General features: G+C 39.9%; 1 protein-coding gene across 2 annotated transcripts in view; it reads left to right on the top strand.

Moving 5' to 3' along the window:
* Positions 1-16567, top strand: part of LOC149812084 (uncharacterized) — a 29795-nt gene extending 13228 nt beyond the window's left edge. Inside the window, exons 4-5 of one of the 2 annotated variants that reach the window (XM_089993406.1) lie at positions 15334-15633; positions 15982-16567. In XM_089993406.1, coding sequence (XP_089849532.1) covers positions 15334-15633; positions 15982-16254 — 573 coding nt within the window. In that variant the 3' untranslated portion in view covers positions 16255-16567. Of the gene's footprint in view, positions 1-15333; positions 15634-15975 lie in introns of both variants that reach the window. The other variant, XM_089993405.1, reaches the window with a different exon arrangement.
* Positions 16568-24842: the final 8275 nt, after the last annotated feature.

Genomic DNA, 24842 nt, shown 5'->3' with positions numbered 1-24842 from the left:
TCTTGTCCCAAAACCCCTCAACAAAATGGATTAGCCGTGGGCTGAAGCGACTTTAGCATCTGTCTATCTGATAAATCGGTTACCTTCTAAAAACTTAAACAATATCTTGCCTTTTAAAAAATTGTATACCAAAGAACCCGACTATAGTCGGTTGAGAATTTTTGGTTGCAAATGTTTTGTTCTTATTGACAAGAATGACAAGTTTTCACCAAAAGCCATTATCTGCGCTTTTCTTGGATATTCTGAAACCCAAAAAGGGTTTCATTGTTATGATATTAAGAATGACAAGCTATATGTTTCCAGAAATGTGAGTTTTCTGAAAAATGTTAACGGTTTTGAAATGAGTGAATCCTTTGAAGAAAACATGGATTACTCTTTATTTGAAATGTTAGCACATGATGATAATAGTGATGACGATTTCATTCATAATGACGTCAATGATAAAGAAGATGGCTATTCCCATCCACCTATCTCCCAATATAGAAATGAAGGAGCATTGAAAGATCCTATAACATATACCCATAGAGATAGAAACAGTTTTAGGAGTGCAATTAAAAAATTCAGTAAACCTAGTGGGTCCAATTCAACAAATGATGAAAACCTACAAAGAACTGAGAGAAGTAGAAAGATGCCTTCTAGGTTTATTTTATATGATTCGTTTACTCCTAAACGTAGAGCCTGCCTTAGCGCCATTCATTCCTATATAGAAACTAAAAGCTTTGAAGAAGCCAAAAAGAATGATGAATGGCTGAAAGCAATGGAATGTGAGCTTTCAGCTCTCAACAGGGCAAAGACTTGGAAGTTCCAAGATCTTCCTAAGGGTAAGAAAGTAATAAGGTGTAGATGGGTATTTAAGGTAAAAACTAAGAGCGATGGATCTCTTGAGAGATATAAGGCTCGATTAGTTGCAAAGGGATATAGTCAAGAATACGGGATTGACTATGAAGAAACTTTTGCCCCTGTGGTCCGAATGGTCACTGTCCGATGTCTCATTACCGTTGCCTCAATCAACAAATGGAACATCTATCAAATGGATGTACGCTTTCCTAAATGGTGATCTGAATGAAGAGGTATATATGGATGCTCCACCAGAAATGGAGACTCCCAAAGGAAAAGTGCTTCGTCTTCGAAAAACACTTTATGGTTTAAAACAAGTCCCCAAGGCTTGGTATGATAGATTTAACTCCGTAATGTTAGAAAATTGTTTTTCTTCCTGTTTCACTGACACTGCCTATTTGTTAGAAAAACCAATGCAGGGATTGTCATTCTGCTCTTATATGTGGATGATATGCTTATAACCGGAAGTGATTCTAAAGGGGTTAAAAGCATAAAATCAATTTTGAAGGATAGGTTTGAAATGTCTGATTTGAGATTTCTAACTTATTTTTTGGGTATTGAAGTAACATACTCTCATAGAGGGTATTTTTTTATCTCAAACTAAGCTTGCCTCTGAGATTATTGACCGGTCATGTATTACAGATGATAAGTTTTGTGAAACTCCTGCTATAGTAGGAGCAAAAATGAAGATTGATGATGGTATTCCTCTCTCCGATCCCACCCCCTACAGACAGCTTGTGGGATCTTTGATGTATCTGAGTATTACTAGACTAGATATCTCTCATGCAGTTCATACTGCAAGTCAGTTCCAACATGTACCAACATCAGTTCACATGAGTGCCATCTTGCGGATTGTGAGATACATAAAAGACACACTAAACAATGGAGTATTCTTATCCTCTTCTTCTGAATTAAAATTAATTGCTTATACTGACTCTGACTGGGGAGGTGACCCAAATAACCGTCACTCCACCATTGGTTTTTTTGTGTTTTTAGGAGACTCGCTGATTTTATGAAGATGTGAGAAGCAACAAAAAGTGTCTCTATCCTCAACAGAAGCTGAATATCGTGCCATGACGACTACTACCATGAAAATTGTATGGATTCATCAGCTATTAGAAGACATGGGGATCTCAATAGAAGGGCCCACCAAGCTATGCTGTGATAACAAAAGTGCAATATACATTGTCAAAAATCATACTTTTTATGAGCGGACTAAACACATTGAGATGGACTGTCACTATGTTCGGGAAGCATATCTGAAAAGAGTTATAGATCTTCCATATGTAACTTCAGAATATCAGTTGGCAGATTTCTTCACCAAAGCTTTGTGTGCTCTGCAGTTCAATTTCCTCCTTGACAAACTTTTAGTCATCTTGCCCTAAGTTTGAGGGGGGGGGTGTTAAATTGTAATTTATAAGACAATGTATTTTCTATATATATTTTCTATATATAAAAGAAGATAGATATACATATATATATTTCATATATATGTACATGTATCCATCTACTTGTATATATAAAATATATATTTCTTTCTTGTATTGGTTGTAGGGGTATTTTAGTCATTTCTACATTTTACGCATATTCATGTTTTTTAATATGATTGTAATTCCTCCTTTTTATTTTTTCTTATTTTTGTAATTTTTTCTATTTCTTATTTTTGTTTTTTTTATATAATGTTTTTGTACACAACGACTGTGTACAGTGTACAACAGTCAACCACTGACTGTGTACACAATTTTAAAAAGATAGACGTTGGGCTGATTCCCAATGTCTCTAATAAGAGCCGTTGGGAATAGCCCAACGTCTCTTAAGTATGCTTATAAATAAGGGCTATGTGAGCCCATTGTATGTATGTATTACAGTAAGGAGTTGTCTCCTTAAGCTTATAAACATTGTGCATTTATTGCACTTTCTTTGGTGTAAAGCTTATAAACACTGTGCATTTATTGCACTTCTTTTGTGGTGTAAAGCTTATAAACACTGTACATTTATTTTGTGTATTGAGTATTTGAAGTATCAAGTTATTTGAAAACTTGATTGTTTGCAAGGATTTTTCACGGAACCCACACCAGGATTAGGGTTGACACATGGAAAAGTCCTTCGGTTGCATAAGGCTTTGTACAGTCTAAAACAAGCTCCTAAGGCTTGGTATGATCGATTCAGTAGCATGATGATACAACTTGGTTTTAAATCTTGTTATACTAACACTTTATTGTTTATTAAGTCATCTAATGTAGGCATGATAATATTATTTCTCTATTTAGATGATATGATTATCACAAGAGGTGATAAGTAGGAAGTTAGTCATATAAAATATATATTTCTTTCTTGTATTGGTTGTAGGGGTATTTTAGTCATTTCTACATTTTACGCATATTCATGTTTTTTAATATGATTGTAATTCCTCCTTTTTATTTTTTCTTATTTTTGTAATTTTTTCTATTTCTTATTTTTGTTTTTTTTATATAATGTTTTTGTACACAACGACTGTGTACAGTGTACAACAGTCAACCACTGACTGTGTACACAATTTTAAAAAGATAGACGTTGGGCTGATTCCCAATGTCTCTAATAAGAGCCGTTGGGAATAGCCCAACGTCTCTTAAGTATGCTTATAAATAAGGGCTATGTGAGCCCATTGTATGTATGTATTACAGTAAGGAGTTGTCTCCTTAAGCTTATAAACACTGTGCATTTATTGCACTTTCTTTGGTGTAAAGCTTATAAACACTGTGCATTTATTGCACTTCTTTTGTGGTGTAAAGCTTATAAACACTGTACATTTATTTTGTGTATTGAGTATTTGAAGTATCAAGTTATTTGAAAACTTGATTGTTTGCAAGGATTTTTCACGGAACCCACACCAGGATTAGGGTTGACACATGGAAAAGTCCTTCGGTTGCATAAGGCTTTGTACAGTCTAAAACAAGCTCCTAAGGCTTGGTATGATCAATTCAGTAGCATGATGATACAACTTGGTTTTAAATCTTGTTATACTAACACTTTATTGTTTATTAAGTCATCTAATGTAGGCATGATAATATTATTTCTCTATTTAGATGATATGATTATCACAAGAGGTGATAAGTAGGAAGTTAGTCATATCAAAGAAGTTTTCAAAGCTAACTTTGATATGACAAATCTTGGTTTCTTACAGTATTTTCTTGGAATTGAAGTGACTTGCTCACCTTATGGTTATTATTTCTCACAGACTAAGTATGCAACAACGATCATAGAATGACCATGACTTTCTGATGAAAAACAGGTTCATACTTCAGACGTTATCAATGCCAAAATGAAGAAGAATGATGAAGAGCCTCTAAATGATCCAACTTTGTACAAATAAATGATTGGAGCTTTATCTTATCTCTTTATTACTTGCCCTGATATTGTACATGATATTCACTATTAGTTATGGTTTACCATTAGAAGTTATTGAATATTCAGATTCTGATTGGGGAAGAGATGTGAATGATCGTTGCTCAACTACGGGTTCTTATGTTTTTGTAGGGGATTCGTTGATTTCATGAAAATGCAATAAGCAACAAAAGATGTCATTGTTTTCTACAAAAGCAAAGTACTGAGCTATGACAACCGCTACTTCTGAGTTGGTACGGCTGAAACAATTGTTAGAAGATTTGAGAGTTCATGTAGCAGAACCCTCAAGATTGTGTTGTGACAACAAAAGTACAATTTACATCACCGGCAATCATACATTTCATGAGCGAACCAAATATATCAAAATAAACTATCATTATGTCTGGAAAGAATTCTTAAAGAAGAGTATTACATTGCCATATGTACCATCCGAGTATCAATTGGCGAACTTCTTCACCAAAGCACTTCCGTCACCAAGATTTCAATTTCTCCTTGGCAAACTCTCGGTTGTGGCACCGTGAGTTTGAGGAGGGTTGTTAAGATTTGCATATTTTCATATACATGTATGTATATAAATATATATAATGTATATATATACATTATATATATTATCATTGTAATAGTTAAATATCCAATAGCGGTATTTTAGTCTTTTCACAGCCTTGTAATAGGTTTATGCCTATTAGAGGCACAACAATCCTTTATTATGATTTTAGTAAACTAGGATTTTAGTTTTGTTTTGAGGGCATAAAGGTCTTTAGCCCATAGAGTCATTGGGACTTCTAGCTGTTGGGGAGTGTCTCAAGGGGCTCTAGTTGTGTATAAATAGCAGTATTCCCCTCTTGTAAAAGCTATGTCACAGGGACTCGGCAAAACAGATGCCGCACCCGCGTCGACGCGACGCGACGCGGGCGCGACACCGGGTGCGGTCAACACGACCCTGGGTGCGGTCAACGCACCTAGGGTCATTTTTGTCCACAATTTGGGCGTAAAAAAAAAATTTTCCCCCGATAAAAAGGAGGATTAGGGCAATTTTTTTTTTTGCCCTAATCTCTCCTCTCTCTCCCCCTGAGCTCGAGCTCTCTCCCATCGCCGCCCCAGCTCCGCCTCTCGGCTCCTCCTCTCCTTTCGCAGGTATGTACCCTCTCTCACTCTCTTCTTGGGTCGGCAGGGGAGGGGCTGAGAACCCCCCCTCCCTCTCTCGGTCTCTTGTTGGGTCGGCAGGGGAGGGGCTGAACCCCCCCTGCTCCCTCGTTTTTCGGCACAGGAGGGTTTTTTTTTGGGTCGACAGGGGAGGGGCCGAGCCCCTCCCTCATCTGTTTTATTTTTTGGGTCGACAGGGGAGGGGCTCGGCCCCTCCCCCATCTGTTTTATTTTTTGGGTCGACAGGGGAGGGGTCGAGCCCCTCCCCCATCTGTTTTTTTTTTTTGGGTCGACAGGGGAGGGGCTGAGCCCCTCCCCCATTTGTTTTTTTTTTGGGTCGACAGGGGAGGGGCCGAGCCCCTCCCCCATCTGTTTTTTTTTTTTGGGTCGACAGGGGAGGGGCCGAGCCCCTCCCCCATCTGTTTTTTTTTTTGGGTCGACAGGGGAGGGGCCGAGCCCCTCCCCCATCTGTTTTTTTTTTTTTTTGGGTCGATAGGGGAGGGGCCGAGCCCCTCCCCCATCTGTTTTTTTTTTTTGGGGTCGACAGGGGAGGGGCCGAGCCCCTCCCCATCTGTTTTTTTTTATGGGTCGACAGGGGAGGGGCCGAGCCCCACCCCCATCTGTTTTATTTTTTGGGTCGACAGGGGAGGGGCTCGGCCCCTCCCCCATCGGGCTCTTTTTTTGGGTCGACAGGGTAGGGGCTGAGCCCCCCGCCTTGCTCCCTCTGTTTTCAGCAGGGGAGGGGCCGAGCCCCCCTCGCTCTCGCTCTCTTGTTGGGTTGGCAGGGGAGGGGCTGAGTCCCCCCTTCTCCATGTGTTTTCGAATTGATTTGAAAATTGTAATGTATTTTTTTTTTTGTGTTTTCAGGATAAAAATGACGGATAAAGGAAAAGGACTTGCGTCTGAAAGAAGGAAACCCTAATCGACAGTGAGAGAAGAGAAGAGAGGGAGAGAGAGATTCCAGATGAAGGAGGGTTCAGTCGATCGTGACTGCCCTCTCATTCTATTTAAAATAAAGTGTAAAACACTAGGGTACGAAAATACCCCTTTACAAAATGTTAATTTACAATACATGAACTGGATCTGGACCCGATCCATTACATAAATGGATCGGGTCAGACATACACAATGAAGATAACGATGCCTTTTTTTCAGCCTCCCTCAAGTTGTGCATGGTGTTGGACCATGAACAACTTGTTCTTCAAAAACTAAAATCTATCCTTTGTTAACCCTTTAGTGAGGATATCAACAACTTGTTCTTTAGTTGACACATACATGGGCTCAATCTCTTTGTCTTCAACCTTTTTCCTAATAAAATGTTGATCTATTTCAATGTGCTTTGCTCGACTATGGTGAATGAGATTGAATGACATGTTGATGGCACTTTGATTGTCACACAACAACAGTGACCGAGCAATCGGTTCTCCCATTTCAGTCAGAAGATGTCTTATCCATGTACCCTCGGTCGTGGCCGTGGCCATCGATCTGTATTCAGCCTCAGTGCTCGATCTAGCAACCACCTTTTGTTTTCTACTGCTCCAGGATACCAAGTTTGTCCCAATGAAGCTGCAGTAACCGGATACTGATCGTCGTTCGTCTGGATCACCCGCCCAATCAACATCAGCATAAGTAACAATCTCATGGCCCCCGCCTGAATCTAATTCTTCCTTGCCTTTGTATACCAGCCCATCACCCACTGTACCCTTTAGGTAGCGAAGTATACGTTTGACTGCCTCCATATGTGACACACGAGGTTCATGCATAAACTGGGATACCTGATTAACCGAATATACTATGTCGGGTCTAGTAAAAGTCAGGTATTGCAACATGCCAACTAAACTGCGATACTTAGTGGGATCTCCATATATATCCCTTTCTTGTGAACTCAATTTCTGATGAATGACACTTGGAGTTGTTAACGGCTTACAATCTGTCATGCCTGCTCTGCCGAGAATGTCCAGCGTATATTTGTGTTGAGTAAGGGTAAGTGTATCATTCTTGTTATCAACTTCTACCCTAAGAAAATATCGCAGCTCTCCCAAATCTTTCATCTTAAATCTCTGATTTAATAACTTCTTCACCTGCTCAATGTGGCTTTTACAATTCCCTGTGATGATGATGTCATCTACATATATCAACAGAAGAGTAGTAACTCCTTGTTCATTGTGAATGAATAATGAGTGATCCAGAAGAGACCTAGAAAAGCCATGTCGTTGTATTTCTAGAGAAAAACTGTCGAACCAGGAACGAGAAGCTTGTTTCAAACCATAGAGTGCTCTCTTTAATTTGCATACATATTTTTTGGCGTCTCGTTCTGCATATCCAGTGGGTTGTTCCATGTAGACCTCTTCTTTTAAATCCCCGTGCAGAAAAGCATTTTTTACATCCAGCTGGCTCAATGTCCATCCATGTTTAATGGCTAGACTCAACACAATACGAATAGTCCCCATCTTAACTACAGGACTAAAAGTTTCATCAAAGTCTTGGCCTTCCTCTTGTGTGAATCCCTTGGCTACAAGTCGAGCCTTGTACCTTTCGATGCTCCCATCTGGTTTATATTTTATCTTGTACACCCATTTTGACCCAACGACATTTCTGTTCAGTGGTCTAGGCACAATCTCCCATGTGCCACATTCATGTAAGGCCTCCATTTCTTCATTCATTGCTTCTACCCATCTTCTAGAGCTCGCAGCTTGATAGAACATAAAAGGCTCATCCTCTTTACTTATGGATGTCAAGAATAACTGAAAATCCAATGAATTTTTTTTATAACTTACCTACCTGTCAAGCGGATGTCGAATCCGTGAAGATCTTCTGATATCCATTTGCTGCGAAACGGATGATCCAGATGGATCCGTGTTTGTACAAGGAATGAATGAGGGCTCTTTCTCTCGCCGAGTGTACACAATACCCTTATACCTTGTTGGCTCCAAGTCATATGTGACAGTTTCCTCCGTTTGAGTCTCATTGGCTGAATCCTCATGTGGCTCATTCTGACTGCAATTTTCTGGACAGTCTACTGTACCGTTGGAGAAGAGTTCTGAATTTAACCATGGGTAGTATACCTCAATGCTGGAGCTTGAGTTATCAGTATCCACCATAGTTGAATTAGTATCCTGATCAACAAAGTTCATTTCATCGAAAATAACATTCCTTGATATTTTGACACGCTTACTCAGGGGATCATAACACCTGTACCCTTTGTAATCTTCTGCATATCCTATAAACCTGCATTTCAAAGCCTTATCTTGGAACTTGTGCCTGAGTGAGCTATCAATATGCACATAACAAACAGACCCAAACACACGTAATTCATGATAATCAGGTTGTATGCCAAAAAGAGAGAAGTATGGTGACTTATTTTCTAAGATATTCATGGGCAAGCGATTTATCACATGAACTGTGGAGTGGAAGGCCTCAGTCCATAATGATATAGGGAGATTGCTCCCGTGCATCATGCTCATTGCAGTCTCAACAATATGTCGATGCTTCCTCTCAGCAATCCCATTTTGTTGAGGTGTATGAGGGCAAGACACTCTTCTCTTTATCCCATTATGTTGAAGAAAATTAACAAAATCACTCAAGGAGAATTCACCTCCTCCATCACACTAGAAATTAAGAATGTTGGTAGAGAAATGATTTTGAACGAAAGAGTGAAATTTCTAGAACAATCCAAAAACTTCTGATTTGTGCTTCATAAAGAATATCCAAGTATAACGTGAGTAACTATCAATGAAAATAAGATAGTATTTACTGCCAGAAAAAGAAGTAATTGGAGCAGGACCCCAGACATCTGAACAAATGACCTCAAATGGCCTTGAAGCTCTTTTATTAATGGAAGCAAAAGGTAAAACATGACTCTTACATAGATGACAGCTAGAACATTTTGTATCAACGACTTCTGAACTCAGACTGGACTTAGGAATAAGATTATTCATGACAAGTTTTTCAATGAAATGATGACCACAATGGCCAAGACGACTATGCCAAAGTCTTGGCTTATTACTTTCAGAAACAGTAAATATAAAATCAGAATCAAAGACTTGACATTGGTGAGGCTTCAAGGATGAATAGTTGGAATGAATGAAGGAAGGATCTTCTTGGAAGATGTACATGTTGCTCTATCGTTTTCCTTCAGCGAATATCCTCCTCGTGCGAAGATCCTTGACATAAACAGAAGAGGGAGTAAATTCAACTGAAGCATTAGCATCATCAACAAGTTTTGAGACAGAAACAATGTTCTTTTGAATATTAGGAGCATGGATGACACTTGGAAGTTTAAGAGAGGATTTTGACATGTGTATAATGGCATTTCCAGTATGTGAGATGGCATGATGGGATCCATCTCCTGTGACTATGCTATTCTTTCCAACATAAGGTGTAAGAGTCAAGAGCTTACCTACATCACCTGTAACATGAGTAGCTGCTCCGGAGTCGACATACCAAATTCCTTTGTCATTTTGCTTCATATTTAATCCTGCCAAGGCTGCCAACAGTAACTCTTTTACTTCTCCATCCTTTTTAGTCTCTGCATGTGGAACTTTCCCTTTGTTTTGGGGATTAAACCAACAATTCGTTTTAATGTGCCCTTTCTTGTTGTATAGGAAGCAGGTGGGAATGGGTCGTTGTCCCTGGACATTGGGTGTTGGAAGTATGCCACGACCTCCATAGTTATTTCTCCCTTGGCCTCCTTTTCCTCGAAAGGAACTTCCTCTACCTCGACCATAACTCATTCCCATAGCCAGCACATCTTGTGTTCCGGAATTCCCATGAGAGGTTTCAGAGGAACCTTTCAGATTCATCTCATATTGCAATAATTTTGCACGAAGATCTTCAAACTTTGGAAGTTCTGGTAGACATAGTAAGGTTGTCGTCATAACATGATAGTCTGACCTTAATCCACTCAAGGTTTGTTGTACTTTATCTTTTTCACTGACAAGACACCCAACAACCGCCAACTGATCTGTGATGCCTTTCATTTTATTCAGGTATTCCATAATAGACATGGAATCTTTCTTCAGCATTTGAAATTCTCGCTTAAGAAACATAATTCTTGCCTCAGAAATTTGTGAATATGTTTGAACTAACGTATCCCACAGTTCCTTTGCCGAACAATCATCAGGAAGAGCAATAAGGACCTCCTGTGAAAGAGTTGAAGTGATGTATGCCACTAGCGATTGATCTCTCTTCATCCAAGCAGCATATTCTGGATTCTTGTGAAGAACAACAGATTGTTCTCCTTTATCGTCCGCCTTTTCTTGCGAAAGGAATTCTGGAGGCGGTGGGACCGATCCATCCAGATGACCAGAGAGGTCCTGACTTTTTATAAACGGAATAATCTGTCTTTTCCAGGTTAAGAAATTGCAGTTATTCAGTTTTTTAGAGACTAGTTGACCAAGAAAACTTGAGGACAGACATGATTGCCCGTGAGTAAAATCCATTTGATGAATATGCTTGAACTGACACTTAGGTATGAAAAACAAAGGACTCGGCTAACAGAAAAAAATTTCAGATGAGGAAAAACAGATGGCTACTAGCAGGCAGTTCTCTTTAGAATCAACAAAAAATACAGATCAACAGAGAAGGAAATCACAGATTGACAGTGATTAGCAGGTAGCAGGGAAACACATATTCAATGCAGGGAAAAACAGCAGGAAGGAAATCACAGATCAAGAGAGGCAGATTAACAATGATTAGCAGGTAGCAGGGAAAACACAGATTAAATGTAGGAAAAACAACAAGAAAACAGCAGGGATTAAACCACAGATCGAAAGAGGATAGAATTTTCACAAAGGAAAGGGGGAACCTGATTTTATTAGACACAGATTTTGCTGATAGAAGCACACTGATGAAAGGCACACAGATTGATGCTGTGATTCTTTAAGATTCACGGCTGATAGGTCCAGATTCACGCAGATTCACGTTGGGTTTTTCTTCACACAGATTCACGCTGGGTATTTGAGGTTCACAATACTCTTCACACAGATACACGCTGGGTATTTGAGGGTCACAATACCACGCAGATTCACGCTGGGCTTTCTTCACACAGATTCACGGCTGATAAATCCACTCTGCTGACGCTGATGGATTCATGCTGTGATTTGCTCCCAGATTTTGGCTCACGCAGATTCACGCTGGGCTTTCTTCACACAGATTCACGGCTGATAAATCTGGGCTTTCTTCACACAGATTCACGCTGGGCTTTCTTCACACAGATTCACGGCTCACGCAAATCCACGCTGGGCTTTCTTCACGCAGATTCACGCTGGGCTCTGATACCATGAAAGAAGGAAACCCTAATCGACAGTGAGAGAAGAGAAGAGAGGGAGAGAGAGATTCCAGATGAAGGAGGGTTCAGTCGATCGTGACTGCCCTCTCATTCTATTTAAAATAAAGTGTAAAACACTAGGGTACGAAAAGTGTCATCCTCGTCCCATCATGTGAGTAATGCTGTTAGTTTTGCTGATAGTTGCAGTGAGATTGATGATATGGGGCCACTATGGGTACATGTAGATAAACTTGCAAAAACTGGAGAAGGAGGTGGTGGAAACAAGTGATTTCGATGCAAGCTCTGCGAAAGAGATTTTGTTGGGTCTTACACAAGAGTGAAGGCTCATTTGTTGAAGATACCAGGACATGGCATTTCAGCTTGCAGAAAAGTTGATGAGGCAATGCGAAGACAGTACAAGAAAATACAAGAAGAATATGAGAAGAGAAAGGCAATGGCCGATTCTTCTGCCGTCAGTGTGCCATTTGCAAGCCACCAAGAAGATGCTGAAAAAAAAAGAAAAGTCAATGTAGGAGGTAGAAGAACAATACAAGCAGCATTCAATACATATGGAAGAGAAGAATTGGATAGAAAAATTGAGAGGTATTTTTATTCTGGTTCACTCTCATTTAATGTGGCTAGAAATCCTTATTGGAAGGATTTAATAACATCCTTGGCAAATTGTAATTTGAGTGGTTATGTGCCTCCAAGTTCAGAAAAAATACGAACCACACTTCTTGCAGAAGAGAGGGCAAATGTGGAGAGGTTGCTAGAAATTAAAAAATATTTATGGGAGCAAAATGGAGTTTCCATTGTGTCTGATGGATGGACAGATATTCAAAGGCGTCCATTAATCAATTTCATTGCTTTTTCGCTTAGTGACCCAATATTCTTGAAAGCAGTTGATGCATTTGGGGAATATAAAAATGCAGAGTATTTGAAGGGATTGTTTATAGAAGTGATAAAAGAAGTGGGTGATCAGAAAGTGGTACAAATCATTATAGACAACGCTCCAGTTTGTAAAAGTGCAGCGTTGAGTTTGGATAGTGAGTACCCTCATATTTTTTGGACTCCCTGTGTAGCACACAGCTTAAATCTAGCCCTAAAGAGCATATGCAACCTCAAAGAAGAAGAAAATTCACAAGCATATGCTTTATGTTCATGGATTGAAGATTTAGAAAGAAATGTCAAAAGCATTAGGAATTTTGTTGTTAACCACCATCGTGCTAATGCTATATTTAATAGGCATTCTGATTTGAAATTGTTGAAGGTCGCTGAAACACGTTTTGCGTCCATCATTGTGATGATGAAGAGGATTAAAAGAGTGAAGAATGCTTTGATTAACATGGTGACTGATGAAAATTGGACATTCTATCGTGCTGATGATGATATGAAGACTCAAGAAATTAAGAAATTCATTCTTGATGATGAGTTTTGGGACAGAGTGATATATTTCCTTCAATTTACGCAACCTATTTGGGAAATGTTAAGAGAAGTTGATAAGGATGAGCCCATGCTTCACAGAGTTTATGAAATGTGGGATAATATGATTGAAAAAATACAAGCTATAGTTTTCATACATGAAGAAAAAAATCCTGCATTGGATGATTCAGATTTTTTTACTCATATTCATTCAATTTTAGTCAGAAGATGGGATAAGAGCAACACTCCTTTGCATTGCATGACACATTCTCTTAATCCAAAATATTATGCAAATAAGTGGCGGGCTGGTGGTATTGGTCGTGTCCCTCCAAATTTAGACCCAGAGCTATCAAGACATAGAAATATGTGTATGACAAGACTTTTTTCAGAAGCATATCTTCTACATCAAGTCACACAAGAGTTTGAAAAATTTTCATCTTCGAGATTATATGCACCGACATTATTCGCGAGAGAAGAAGATAATATAGATCCTATCACATGGTGGTCAACATTTGGATCAGAAACACCTCTTCTGCAACGTCTTGCATTAAGATTGCTATCGCAACCTGCTAGTTCATCTTGTTGTGAAAGAAATTGAAGCACATATTCTCAAATCCACAACATGAAGAGAAACAAACTCACCAGCAAACGTGCAGAGGATTTAGTATATGTTCATTCAAATCTTCGATTACTTTCGCGAAGCAATGATGAATACAAGTACTAATTTGCTCTCTTAGTTATTTGATTATTTCTTAGTTTTCATTTAAATATACTTGTATTATATTTATCATTTTCAAATTGGGTTTATAATGCAGACAAGGAACATCCAAATTTTGGGATGTAAACCCAGAAGAGTGTAACTTCGAGGGAGAACATGAATTCAACGTAACAAATATGGATTTAGCTGAGCCCAGTATTCCTTCTAATGATGCATTTGATGATGAAGAAGAAAATTATTAGCATCCATTATTTAGTTCTTTTATGCAATACTTATTTGATTGATATTTAGGTTGATATACTGCATGCATGATGAATCATATTATGAGTTTATGACAATGTTTACTGTTAAATGTTAAACCGTTAAAACTTCAAAATTATATATATATATATATATATATATATATATATATATATATATATATATATATATATATATATATATACATTTTTGCCCCTGCCGCACCTCCGCACCCGGGTTTTTTGGAAGTGCCGCATCCCCGCACCCGCACCCGCACCCATGTGACAGTGTAAAAGTAATGCTTTCTCAATCATTTTGGATATACAAATTATATATTTTTTATTGTGTTCTTGCCCCTAAGTGGCCTATGCGTATGTGTTTATGTGATTGATCCGCAAGTGGTATTTGTGCTCTTTATTAGTGTTCTTGTAAGCCCGTAAGAGGCACTCTCTTGTTATATTATTTCATTACAGCTTACATATGGGTATCTATGCACAATTTGAAGCTTTGGATGTTCCCTATCTGGTGAACATTGTCCACTCTGTCCCAATCCAGATCCCATAGTTATTCATATAAATAAAAGACTGTTTGTATCGGGTTGTTACTTTTTCTGGACTGGACAATAAGACCTACAATTCAATAAGGCCTGGTAGAGGTTGTGACTAAACCCGAAATATCTCTTACTAAGATCCTGTAGCATATTCATATGCATATAGTGGCGGAGAGATTTTTGTTATTGCATCCAATCTGAAGGCTTTAGTCTGCTCTATTCAGTCAAATTTCCTCGTACCAAGATGATGATGCGCCTGTTTAAGTTCTCTGGTAAATAAGATAGACTTGTTCAAACTCGTTGCCTCCAAACTCTGATGTTTTCGGAAATGTTGAAAGCTTGTCAAAAGATGACTTTGTCCCTGTCCTATCTATTTTTGTTCCCTTATCAGATACAATATACTCTGAGAATTTTTGTTTATGTTAATCCATATGCAGCACATGATTATATGGATGGAGCACTGTTTTTTGTTTTTTTAAATCTAGGGGGGCATTATTGTATGGCTGACTTCATTTGTCGCGACTCCTTTTCTATACCTTTTTTAATACATTCCATTTTCACAAGAAATTTCTGACTTATATATGTATATATATGTGTGTCTGAAATGGAAGATAGATTTTCAATTCTTTTGTTTTGCCCTATGGAGCACCATATTTTCAAAGATGAGCTGTTATCTTGTCTGGGCAGAGAATAATGCTTGTTCTAGTATAGTCGGTTATCTGGTAAGCTAGCTGATGTCTGCTAAACCCAATTCTTATGTGCCTTTTTCAGCAAACTATTAATTCGATGAGCCAGATCTCGTTTAGTGCAGATGGGAGCGTCTCTCCCAAGAAGCCAACCTCTCTAACTGAGGTGGCAAAGCAGAAGGAGCTTAGTGGGACTTTAGAGAGTGAGACCAATCCAAAGATAAAGAAGCAACCATCTGATGCCAAGTCTAGAGAGTTAATTGGGCATGACATTTTTGGGCCTCCCCCGGAAATCCCTCCAAGACCTTTGGCACACTCTTTAGAGCCAATGGAAAGCAAAGATATTGCCTATCCAACTCCAAGACATCTTCAAACGTCTGATAAGGTATAACGTTTGAGCCTATTTTCTGCTGTTTGGGTTGCTGTTATGATTAATATTTCTCATTTAGTTTCAGTGCATGCATTAGTTACGTCACCACTAGCCATATTTTGGATAATGGAGCACCAACATTTCTGTGTTAAGCTCATTAATTTCACACCTATGAAACTTCACAATTTTTGAAATATTAATTTATGTGTAGGGATCAGTTCTTTGTTTCTTCCCAAGCATTGTATTTGGTGTGAAGAAGCATAATGCAAGCTGTTTGTGAAGTTGGTGCATGGACAGTGCTTTTTTGCTATTATAATTGGTTCCCTTTACCTTTCTTGACTTGATTCTTGGAATTAGTTTCAGATTGCAGCAGGTCAAACCAGTTTTGTGTTTACTGAGGAGAATGTGGTGAAGACAGCAAAAAAACTTTACAATCAGAAGGTATCGGAGTTGACAGGGAATGACATATTCAAACGGGACACAGCTCCAGCATCTGCTGAGAAGTCACTTAGTCTGGCAAAGCTGAAGGAGATGAGTGGGAGTGACATATTTGCCGATGGAAAAGCAGCTTCAAGAGACTACCTTGGTGGTGTTCGCAAGCCTCCAGGTGGTGAAAGCAGCATTGCTTTGGTTTGACTTCTAACCTGATAAGTTTTCTCCGTGACTCTACTTTTGGTTTGATGCAATTGGGGATGTCTAGATCGACTGGTTGTAGATATTCTATTATTGACGGTGTGGGGCAGATCATGTGTGACTGTTTTGGGTTGGGAGGGCTACCAACAAAAAGAATTGGGCATGGAGCTGAAATTTGTCTGAATATCGTTACTTTCTCTTGCTTCTCTAGTTTGATATTCTCATGGTTGGTTGGGTCTTGTTTGTAAAACAATGGTATATGTGCTGTGTTCTTGGACTAGTGTTTATTCCTTAAATCGTGGATGGAATTATTCTTTGGAATAAGTGAGTTTGAGCTATTCTTTGAAAAAGAATTGTTGTTCAGAAATATAAAAAAATCCAAATTTGTGGTTGGACTTAACTAATTTGATGATGTGTTTTTCTGTGTCAATGGGTCAAGTAAGAGAATGTTGGACTTTTTGGAGCAGGTCCAATCGGATATGACCCGGTTTAACACAAGGCACACCAAGAGCTGCAGTAAGAGTGGAGAGACTATTACGTAAATGTGAAAAGTTTATATTCAATTTGTAAATATTAAAGGTTCACATGCATGAATGTCATGTATGTAACCTCTCACTATATAAGATCCATGGTAGCTGGATGGGAACTACCAAGGTGGTCTCTCTTTTTCTCTTTGGGTTCAAGAGTCATGATCACCTTTTGACCTGACGGAGGGCGTAATGACGACCACCCACGTCTACGCAAGCTTCGATCGAATAGACCATGATGGGTTCCAGTAAGTTGTGTTCTTCATGTTTTTCGTTATCACCAATAACCAAAATAAAGAAAAAAGGCCAAAGGGACATTCAACATGATGAAATTGACCCAAGTTTCATGAAATCTCAAGAAGCCCTTTTCTTAAGTCCAATTTCACCGATCATAAGCTTTGGAGAGATTGATTTTAAGGTAGACTGGGGATATGGTAAGAAAACAAAGAGTCAATAATCTCATGAGCTAGAAGATTGCTCTCCCGGGTAGCGACACTTCGCAAAAAGGCCCCTTGATTATGGGAAATGATGCAAGCGCAGATCCTACAAATCCTATTAACAATTATCTTAGACAATATTTTATATAAAAAAATACATAATGAATTGGGCCAATAATCAGAGAAAATGATCGCACACCTTGGGATTTAGAAATGAGGGGATTTAGAAATGAGCACCAAATGGGTACCATTAACCCTATGAATAATCTTGTCTTTGTTGAAAAATGTCCCGTATAGCTCGAACAATGTCTGCTTCAATTATATCCCAAAAACATTGATAAAAGCATTCAGGAAATCCATCTGATCCTGTGCATTTATCAACATTGGAAGAGAACACATCATATGTAATTTCTTCTAGAGAGACGGGTCAACATTGGAAGAGACACTGTGCGACCAACACAGAGAGAATGAAACATGTCCCCATTAACTTTGTGTGACAACAAAGAGGGAAAAAAATCCTTAGCCACATTGTGGATGGAAGCAAATTCAGAAAGAATAGCTCCTTAATAATCAATAGTTATATTATTCCTTTGCTGGCACTCATGAACCAATGCATGGAAAAAGAAAGTGTTCAAATCCCCCTCTTTCAACCAAGTAATATGGGTTTTTTTGTTGCCAATAATACTTCTTCATGTAGGATGGATTGTAAACTAGATCAAAGGCGACAGCAGATCAGGTGGTCTGTCAAATTACTTTAAGAAAGTGATTCGACATCTTCACTGTCCACTGCTTCATCCCTCCTTGTGTACATTATGAACTGGTGAGGATGCCAAATCACTTTTCTAAAAGTGATTTGGCAGATCACTTGATCTGCTCTCATCAAAGGGTGATCTCCTCATCAATAGCATCATGCTCTCCCTCTTCCAGCCGAGGTTGCAGTTGATTGGGTTGTTCTTCAATGCACACTTTACCCTGTCATCAACTTTGCCAAGGGAATCCCAGTTCCAAATCCTCAAGTTTTTCCTAACTTCAATGAGCATAAATAAGACCCATTCCATTGCACAACCTTTGCAATGTGGACTCCAGCTTTGCTTAACAATCCTCCTATATTCATTGTGTAGTAACCAAATTTTCATGAAACAGAATGGTATATAACCTGTTGGAATGGAATTATCAGCAATAAATAATAAAAGATTATGATCCGAAGTCACACGAGGCAAGACCCGAAGAGAATTATGCGCATCCGTATCAGAAAACCATTAGGATGAATAAAGCACCAGTGAAGTTTTCACTGGAGATTTGATGCACCCAGTTGATTATGACTAAATGTATGTAGCAGTGATTACTGTAACTCACCTCCACCAGATTTCCATCTCGAATGAACTTGAATTAACTACATACAACGATTGATGGGGCTCGACCACTCTTGTCATGAGGAGCTCTCATGGCATCGAAATCCCCAAGAAGAATACATGATCTGCTTAGCAACGATATAGAGAAGAATTTCCGTATAGGAGTAGCGACTTGTGCATATCATGATGAAAGTAAACTCCAAAGGCTTGGAACAGTTTTCTATCCGATACCATTACCCAAAGAAAGTATCCCATGTACTTGAGACTCATTTCATAAATAGAGAACTCTATTGACAAGATGAATATCAGACAGACTCTAGCAATTTTTAAAGGAATTAAATGTCCTCTGGAATTGATAAAGGGACTCAGCTCTTAGCTGTCGACAAGAAAGATCACCACTAGCTTTTGAGCTTCTAGATGACATCTGAGGTCGCGTTGGGTGGCCAGATTTGCCAACCCTTGGGTATTCCAATAAAGGAGTTTCATTGATGCAAGTCTGCGCACCTTCCTCAACTACCCCTAATGATGGGGTTGATTTTTAAGGTAGACCCAAGGGTGGTGTATGTTCTCCCCCGATGATTCACTGAATCCCACGTCTGTGTTCGGGGGTCTGAATGAGCACCATGTATACGATCACATGGGGCTCGTTCAACTTGATGAGTTCTGGAGCCTGATTCAGAGTTTTTGCCCTTACATGAGGGGGGTTTGGGGGCTCCTCCCAGCGTGGGTAGCATCATTCAACTTGATGAGTTGTGGAGCTTGATTTAGAGTTTTTGCCTTTACAAGAGGGGGGTTTAGGGGCTCCCCCGATGCGGTTAGCAGGCGGGGGTGTAGGGCGGACCGCTCCTGGCCGAAGGCTCGGGGGGCAGCGTCCCCCGGACCAATTTTTTTTGGGGCCTTGTATAATTTTTTTATTTTCTTTCCCTCTTTTAACTATCGAAAAAGAGCAATAAAACGTTTTGTTTAATCGTGGGGCTCATGTTTCCTTTAGTTATTTCTTGCTCGAGGTTTTCGTAACACCCCTTCCCACGATTTTTCTATTTTTCTTTTTCTGTTTCTTTCCCACGATTTTTTTAATGACTCCCTTACAACGATTTTTAGTGTTGTCGGGTCTCTAACGAGCCCCACAGCGATTTATAGTGTTGTCCGGTCTTCCAACAATGATTTGTAGTATTGTTAGGCCTTCCTACAGTGATTTGTAGTGTTTTCGGGTCTCCAACGAGCCCAACAACGATTTATAGTGTTATTCGGCCTTCCAACAACGATTTGTAGTATTTTCAGGCCTTCCTATAGTGATTTATAGTGTTTTCGGGTCACCAACAAGCCCCACAGCGATTTATAGTGTTGTCCGGTCTTCCAACAACGATTTGTAGTATTATCGGGCCTTCATACAGTGATTTGTAGTGTTTTTAGGTCTTCAACGAGCCCAACAATGATTTATAGTGTTATCCAGCCTTCCAACAACGATTTGTAGTATTGTTGGGTCTTCCTACAACGATTTGTAGTGTTTTCGGGTCTCCAACAAGCCCCACAATAATTTATAGTGTTATCCGGTGTTCCAACAACGATTTATAGTATTGTTGGGCATTTCTACAACAATTTGTAGTGTTTTTGGGTCTCCAACGAGCCCAACAATGATTTATAAATCATTGTAGAAATGTCCGACAATACTACAAATCGCTATTGAAAGGCTGGACAACACTATAAATCGTTGTTGGGCTCGTTGGAGACCCGAAAACACTAAAAATCGCTGTAGGAAGGCCCGACAATACTACAAATCGCTGTTGGAAGACCGGACAATACTATAAATCGCTGTGAGGCTTGTTGGAGACCCGAAAGTACTACAAATCGCTCTAGGAAGGCCCGACAATACTACAAATCGTTGTTGGAAGGTCAGATAACACTATAAATCATTGTTGGGCTCGTTGGAGACCCGAAAACACTACAAATTGTTGTACGAAGGTCCGACAATACTACAAATCGCTGTTGGAAGACCAGACAACACTATAAATTGCTGTGGGGCGTGTTGGAGACCCGACAACACTAAAAATCGCTGTAGGAGAGTCATTGAAAAAATCATGGGAAAGAAACAGAAAAACAAAAATAGAAAAATCGTGGGAAGGGGTGTTACGAAAACCTCGAGCAAGAAACAACTGAAGGAAATATGAGTCCCATGATTAAACAAAATGCTTTATTGCTCTTTTTCAAAAGTTAAAAGAGGGAAAGAAAATAAAAAAATTATACAAGGCCCTAAAAAAAATTGGTCTGGGGGGGCGCTGCCCCTCGAGCCCCCCGCCAGGGGCGGCCTCCTCTGGACCCCCACCTGCTGACCGCGCAGCGGGACCCGCGCCAGGGGGGAGCCCTCGAACTTCCCTTCTGTAAGGGCAAAAACTATAAATCAGGCTCCACAACTCATCAAGTTGAATGATGCTACCCACGTTGGGAGGAGCCCCCAAACCCCCCTCTTGTAAGGGCAAAAACTCTGAATCAGGCTCCACAACTCATCAAGTTGAACGATGCTATCCATGCTGGGAGGAGCCCCCAAACCCTCCGCCTGCAAGGGCAAAAACTATAAATCAAGCTTCACAACTCATCAAGTTGAATGATGCTACCCACGCTGGGAGGAGCCCTCAGACCCCTCTTTTGTAAGGGTAAAAACTTTGTATCAGGCTCCATAACTCTTCAAGTTGAATGATGCTACCCACGCTGGGAGGAGCCTCCAGACCCCTCTCCTGTAAGGGTAAAAACTCTAAATCATGATCCACTGCTCATTTAGTTGAATGATGCTACCCACATTGGGAGGAGCCCCCAAACCCTCCTCCTGTAAGGGTCAAAACTCTGAATCAGGCTGCACAACAGTCAATGTGCAGGTCAGTCGGTGCTTGATGGAGCAATGTAGGATCTTCTGCTGGATGTGCACAGAAGCAGAAAGAGAAGGGAGCGAGTGAGTGAGAGGGTTGATGTTTATGGCCTCCTTCAGGGGAGATTTCTTTCTCGGATAATCCTGCAGTGCAGAGTCTGGGTCTTAAATAATCATCTTCGGGGCACTTAAGTCTTTACAACCACTCCTTTTCTAGAATTGTCATTTTTTTTGGCACCAATGGAGGAGAGGGTACTTAAGTCTTTGCAATTGCATCAAACTCCATCGCTAATTAATGCTGACAAACATGGGGATACGAGACACACATGCTTAAATACGTGGTGCTTTTTGGGACCCTCGAGCATGAGATGCCCTGTTGGGGGGGGGTAACATATAACCTGCTCTGCCAAAAATGTTAACCTATACACTGGAGTGGAGATTTGTGCTAGTCAACACAACAAAATAGTCATGCAAATCAACAATCACAAGCAGAGCAGTTCGGGCTCTACCTGAATAATTTTAGCTCTTTCTGTTTGGGTTCTACCTGTTGCCACCATTTTTTTTTGGGTTCTCGAACTTTGATTGTTGGTCTCCGACACATGGTGATGCCATGACTCATCAAAAGTCAGTTCGCTCACATTCCTTAAGAAGCAAGGTCTGAACTTTTTGTACTTCGTCATTCATCAAGAATGTGAAGTATCTTATAAATATAAAAGGAATCTTATATGCCTAGTAGACTATGCAATTTTAAAGGGAGAGGGGATGGTGCAGACCCAGTTGAGAAAGACCCATATCTGAATTCACTAGTTTAAGCAATAGAGGTGGACCCAATTCATTTTGATCTAGATCCAAGCTCCATTTATTAAAACTTATGTGACCCATGCTTGAGGTGCCACCTTAGCAGCTCAGCATTAAAAAACCAAGTGAGACCCACTTGGGGGACTACCCTCTTATTTCTGGAGGTCAAAACCTTGTGGAACCCACCCTCATGAGGTGCCCCCAACTTATTTCTGGGCTCCAAGGTACTCAGGTAGCCCTATTGATGACCCTCTCTAAAAATGGTCAAGAGAGAGTTCAAGGGCTTGACCTAATGTGAGACTCTATTTTAGGGTGGGTTAAAATAGGTTTACCTAAGTTTAATTAGCATAAGGGTGTCAAGGTTTACTTAATTTTAGTATTTGCTTAACTATTTCAACTTGTAACTTGAGAAGGCTTTAAGAGCCCTTCCTTGACCTATATATATGTTTATTTTCAGTCTTAAGCATGAATGAAAAAATGCAAAAATTGGATTCTTTTTCAATTCCTCTCTTTCTCTCTCTAGCTCATGCCCCCTAGTCTCTCTCTCTCTCTCTCTCTCTCTCTCTCTATATATATATATATATATATATATATATATATATATATATATATATTGGCCAAGGTCATGGGATTTTTTTGAATGGCCCATTAAGAATCAAAGTCTAAACATAGCTGGTTAACGAGTGGGCCAAAATGGGTCTCCCACAAAACATCGGTGTGCCTAAGACTAAGACAAATGAGTTTGGGTTGGCCCCATGGCTACCTCTACATACATGCAACAAGTTGCTTTTCTTCTATTTATAACCCAAGAAGAAACCACACCCAACACGAAGACCTGGTCCTGCTGGCTCAGCTTGCCAAACCTAGGTTCGCCGTGCTGGTGGCATAAAACTCCGAGCCTTGAACTTTCAACCTTTTATATCAAATAATTTACATGTGTGGGCATTTTTTTTTCTTTTTTGAAAGACAAATTGGATGATAACTGCAGTGGGATGTGAACCCAAGACCTCTAAGTTATGATAGTGTGACCTTAACACTGCAAAGGAAAATGGTCAAAATTTCAAGATACAATATGAAAAAGTCCACTTTCCGGAAGTGACCACACTCTCCTAACCCAAGGTTTCCTTTCTTAGAGCTTTCCCTAATCATTTGTTTCCCTTCACGTGAGCAAAACAACGATGGCCATTCTGTTTCTCTTGGGGGAAAGTAAGATGAGCGAACAATGAGATGAAATTATACAATCTATTATTCTTTCTTTCTTTTATATCTTTTCTTTTTTATTGTTTTGCCTTGCTATCTTTAGGAGTGGCAAAACCTGACACGACCCACCAACCCGACCAGCCAACCCGCCTCTTAGGCAGGTTCGGGTTTGACTTAAACTAACATGTTTAATAAACGGGTCGACCTGCCTAACCCGTTTATTAAACGGGTCAGGTTCGTGTTAGGGGTATGCCAACCCGCCTGACCCGTTTAATAAACGGGTTAGGCGGGCGGGTCAACCTGTTTACCCGACCCGCCAACCCGACCTGCCCGCTAACCCATTTACCTGACCCAACCCGTTTATTAAACGAGTTAACCAGGTCGTGTCGGGTCACCCATTTAATAAATGGGTCGGGTTCGTGTTGAGGTATGCTGACCCGCCAACCCGCCGACACAACCCGATTTCCACTCCTAGCTATCTTCCCACCTGGCAAATAACTTCCCTTCTCCAAAAGCTCCCTCAGCCTCTAGTATAAAGGGCCAAGTGCTTCACTTGCAAAAAGCACAGCCAGCAGAAGCCTTCCATTGGGTATATGCAACTACAATTCCTTTGGCTTTTGATCCTTATTTGTTTCTTCTGCATATTTTTTCTTTCTCAAGAATTAGTGAACAACTCTTACATGTAATATACAGATCGCAGGAGGCTGAAGATTGGTGCAACTTGAAGTGTTATCATAATCAGTTCTTCACCAGCTAGCGGGGTTCTTCTTGCATGTATTCTTCTGGTTTTGACTCATGGTTTAGTTGGTGAAGGACTCAAGGATGCTCACCAGAAAAAGTACCCGGAGGCGCCCCCAGTCAGCACCATTGAGGTTGAAAGCTTGTCTATCTTAGTTGCATGCATTTGTGCCTTCCCGTCTTTTTGTATAGACATGATTCGATACACGAGTGTGAAGGATGGAATTTATACTTATTTAATACTGTCACAACAGTGCTGTAAACCTTGTGATGGCATGGCTTTCCGGTTGAATACTCTCTATCCATGCAAATTCAGTGTGAATGGTGCCACAAGACAATTTTTTTTTCTTTTTTTTAGAGAACAAAAAAAGCCTTGTGAGACCATTAGGGGTGACAACCGGTCAGGTTTACCCGGACCCGAACCAAACTAAACCAAACCAAACCAAACTAAACCATAGGCTCGATAATGTGTTTAATACAGTAATAAACGTGAAAGGGAAAACAAAGGATAATCTGAAGGCACGTATATATTTAAAAGTGGTATGTAAAAGACCAGAATTGGAACTCAAATAGTACAATGGCAAAGTACTGAAACCAAAGGCAAGGTATGCACTTGGTCCAGATCAAGTAAAGTTGGTATGTCAATGGTTGAGACAGTTGAGATTTCCAGACGGCTACG

This window comes from Nuphar pumila, chromosome 17 (genome assembly GCF_984573655.1).
Source record: "Nuphar pumila chromosome 17, dmNupPumi1.hap1.1, whole genome shotgun sequence".
Lineage (NCBI taxonomy): Eukaryota > Viridiplantae > Streptophyta > Magnoliopsida > Nymphaeales > Nymphaeaceae > Nuphar > Nuphar pumila.
Note: the sequence above shows the minus strand (reverse complement) of the source record. Positions and strands in the feature narration are given on the sequence as shown.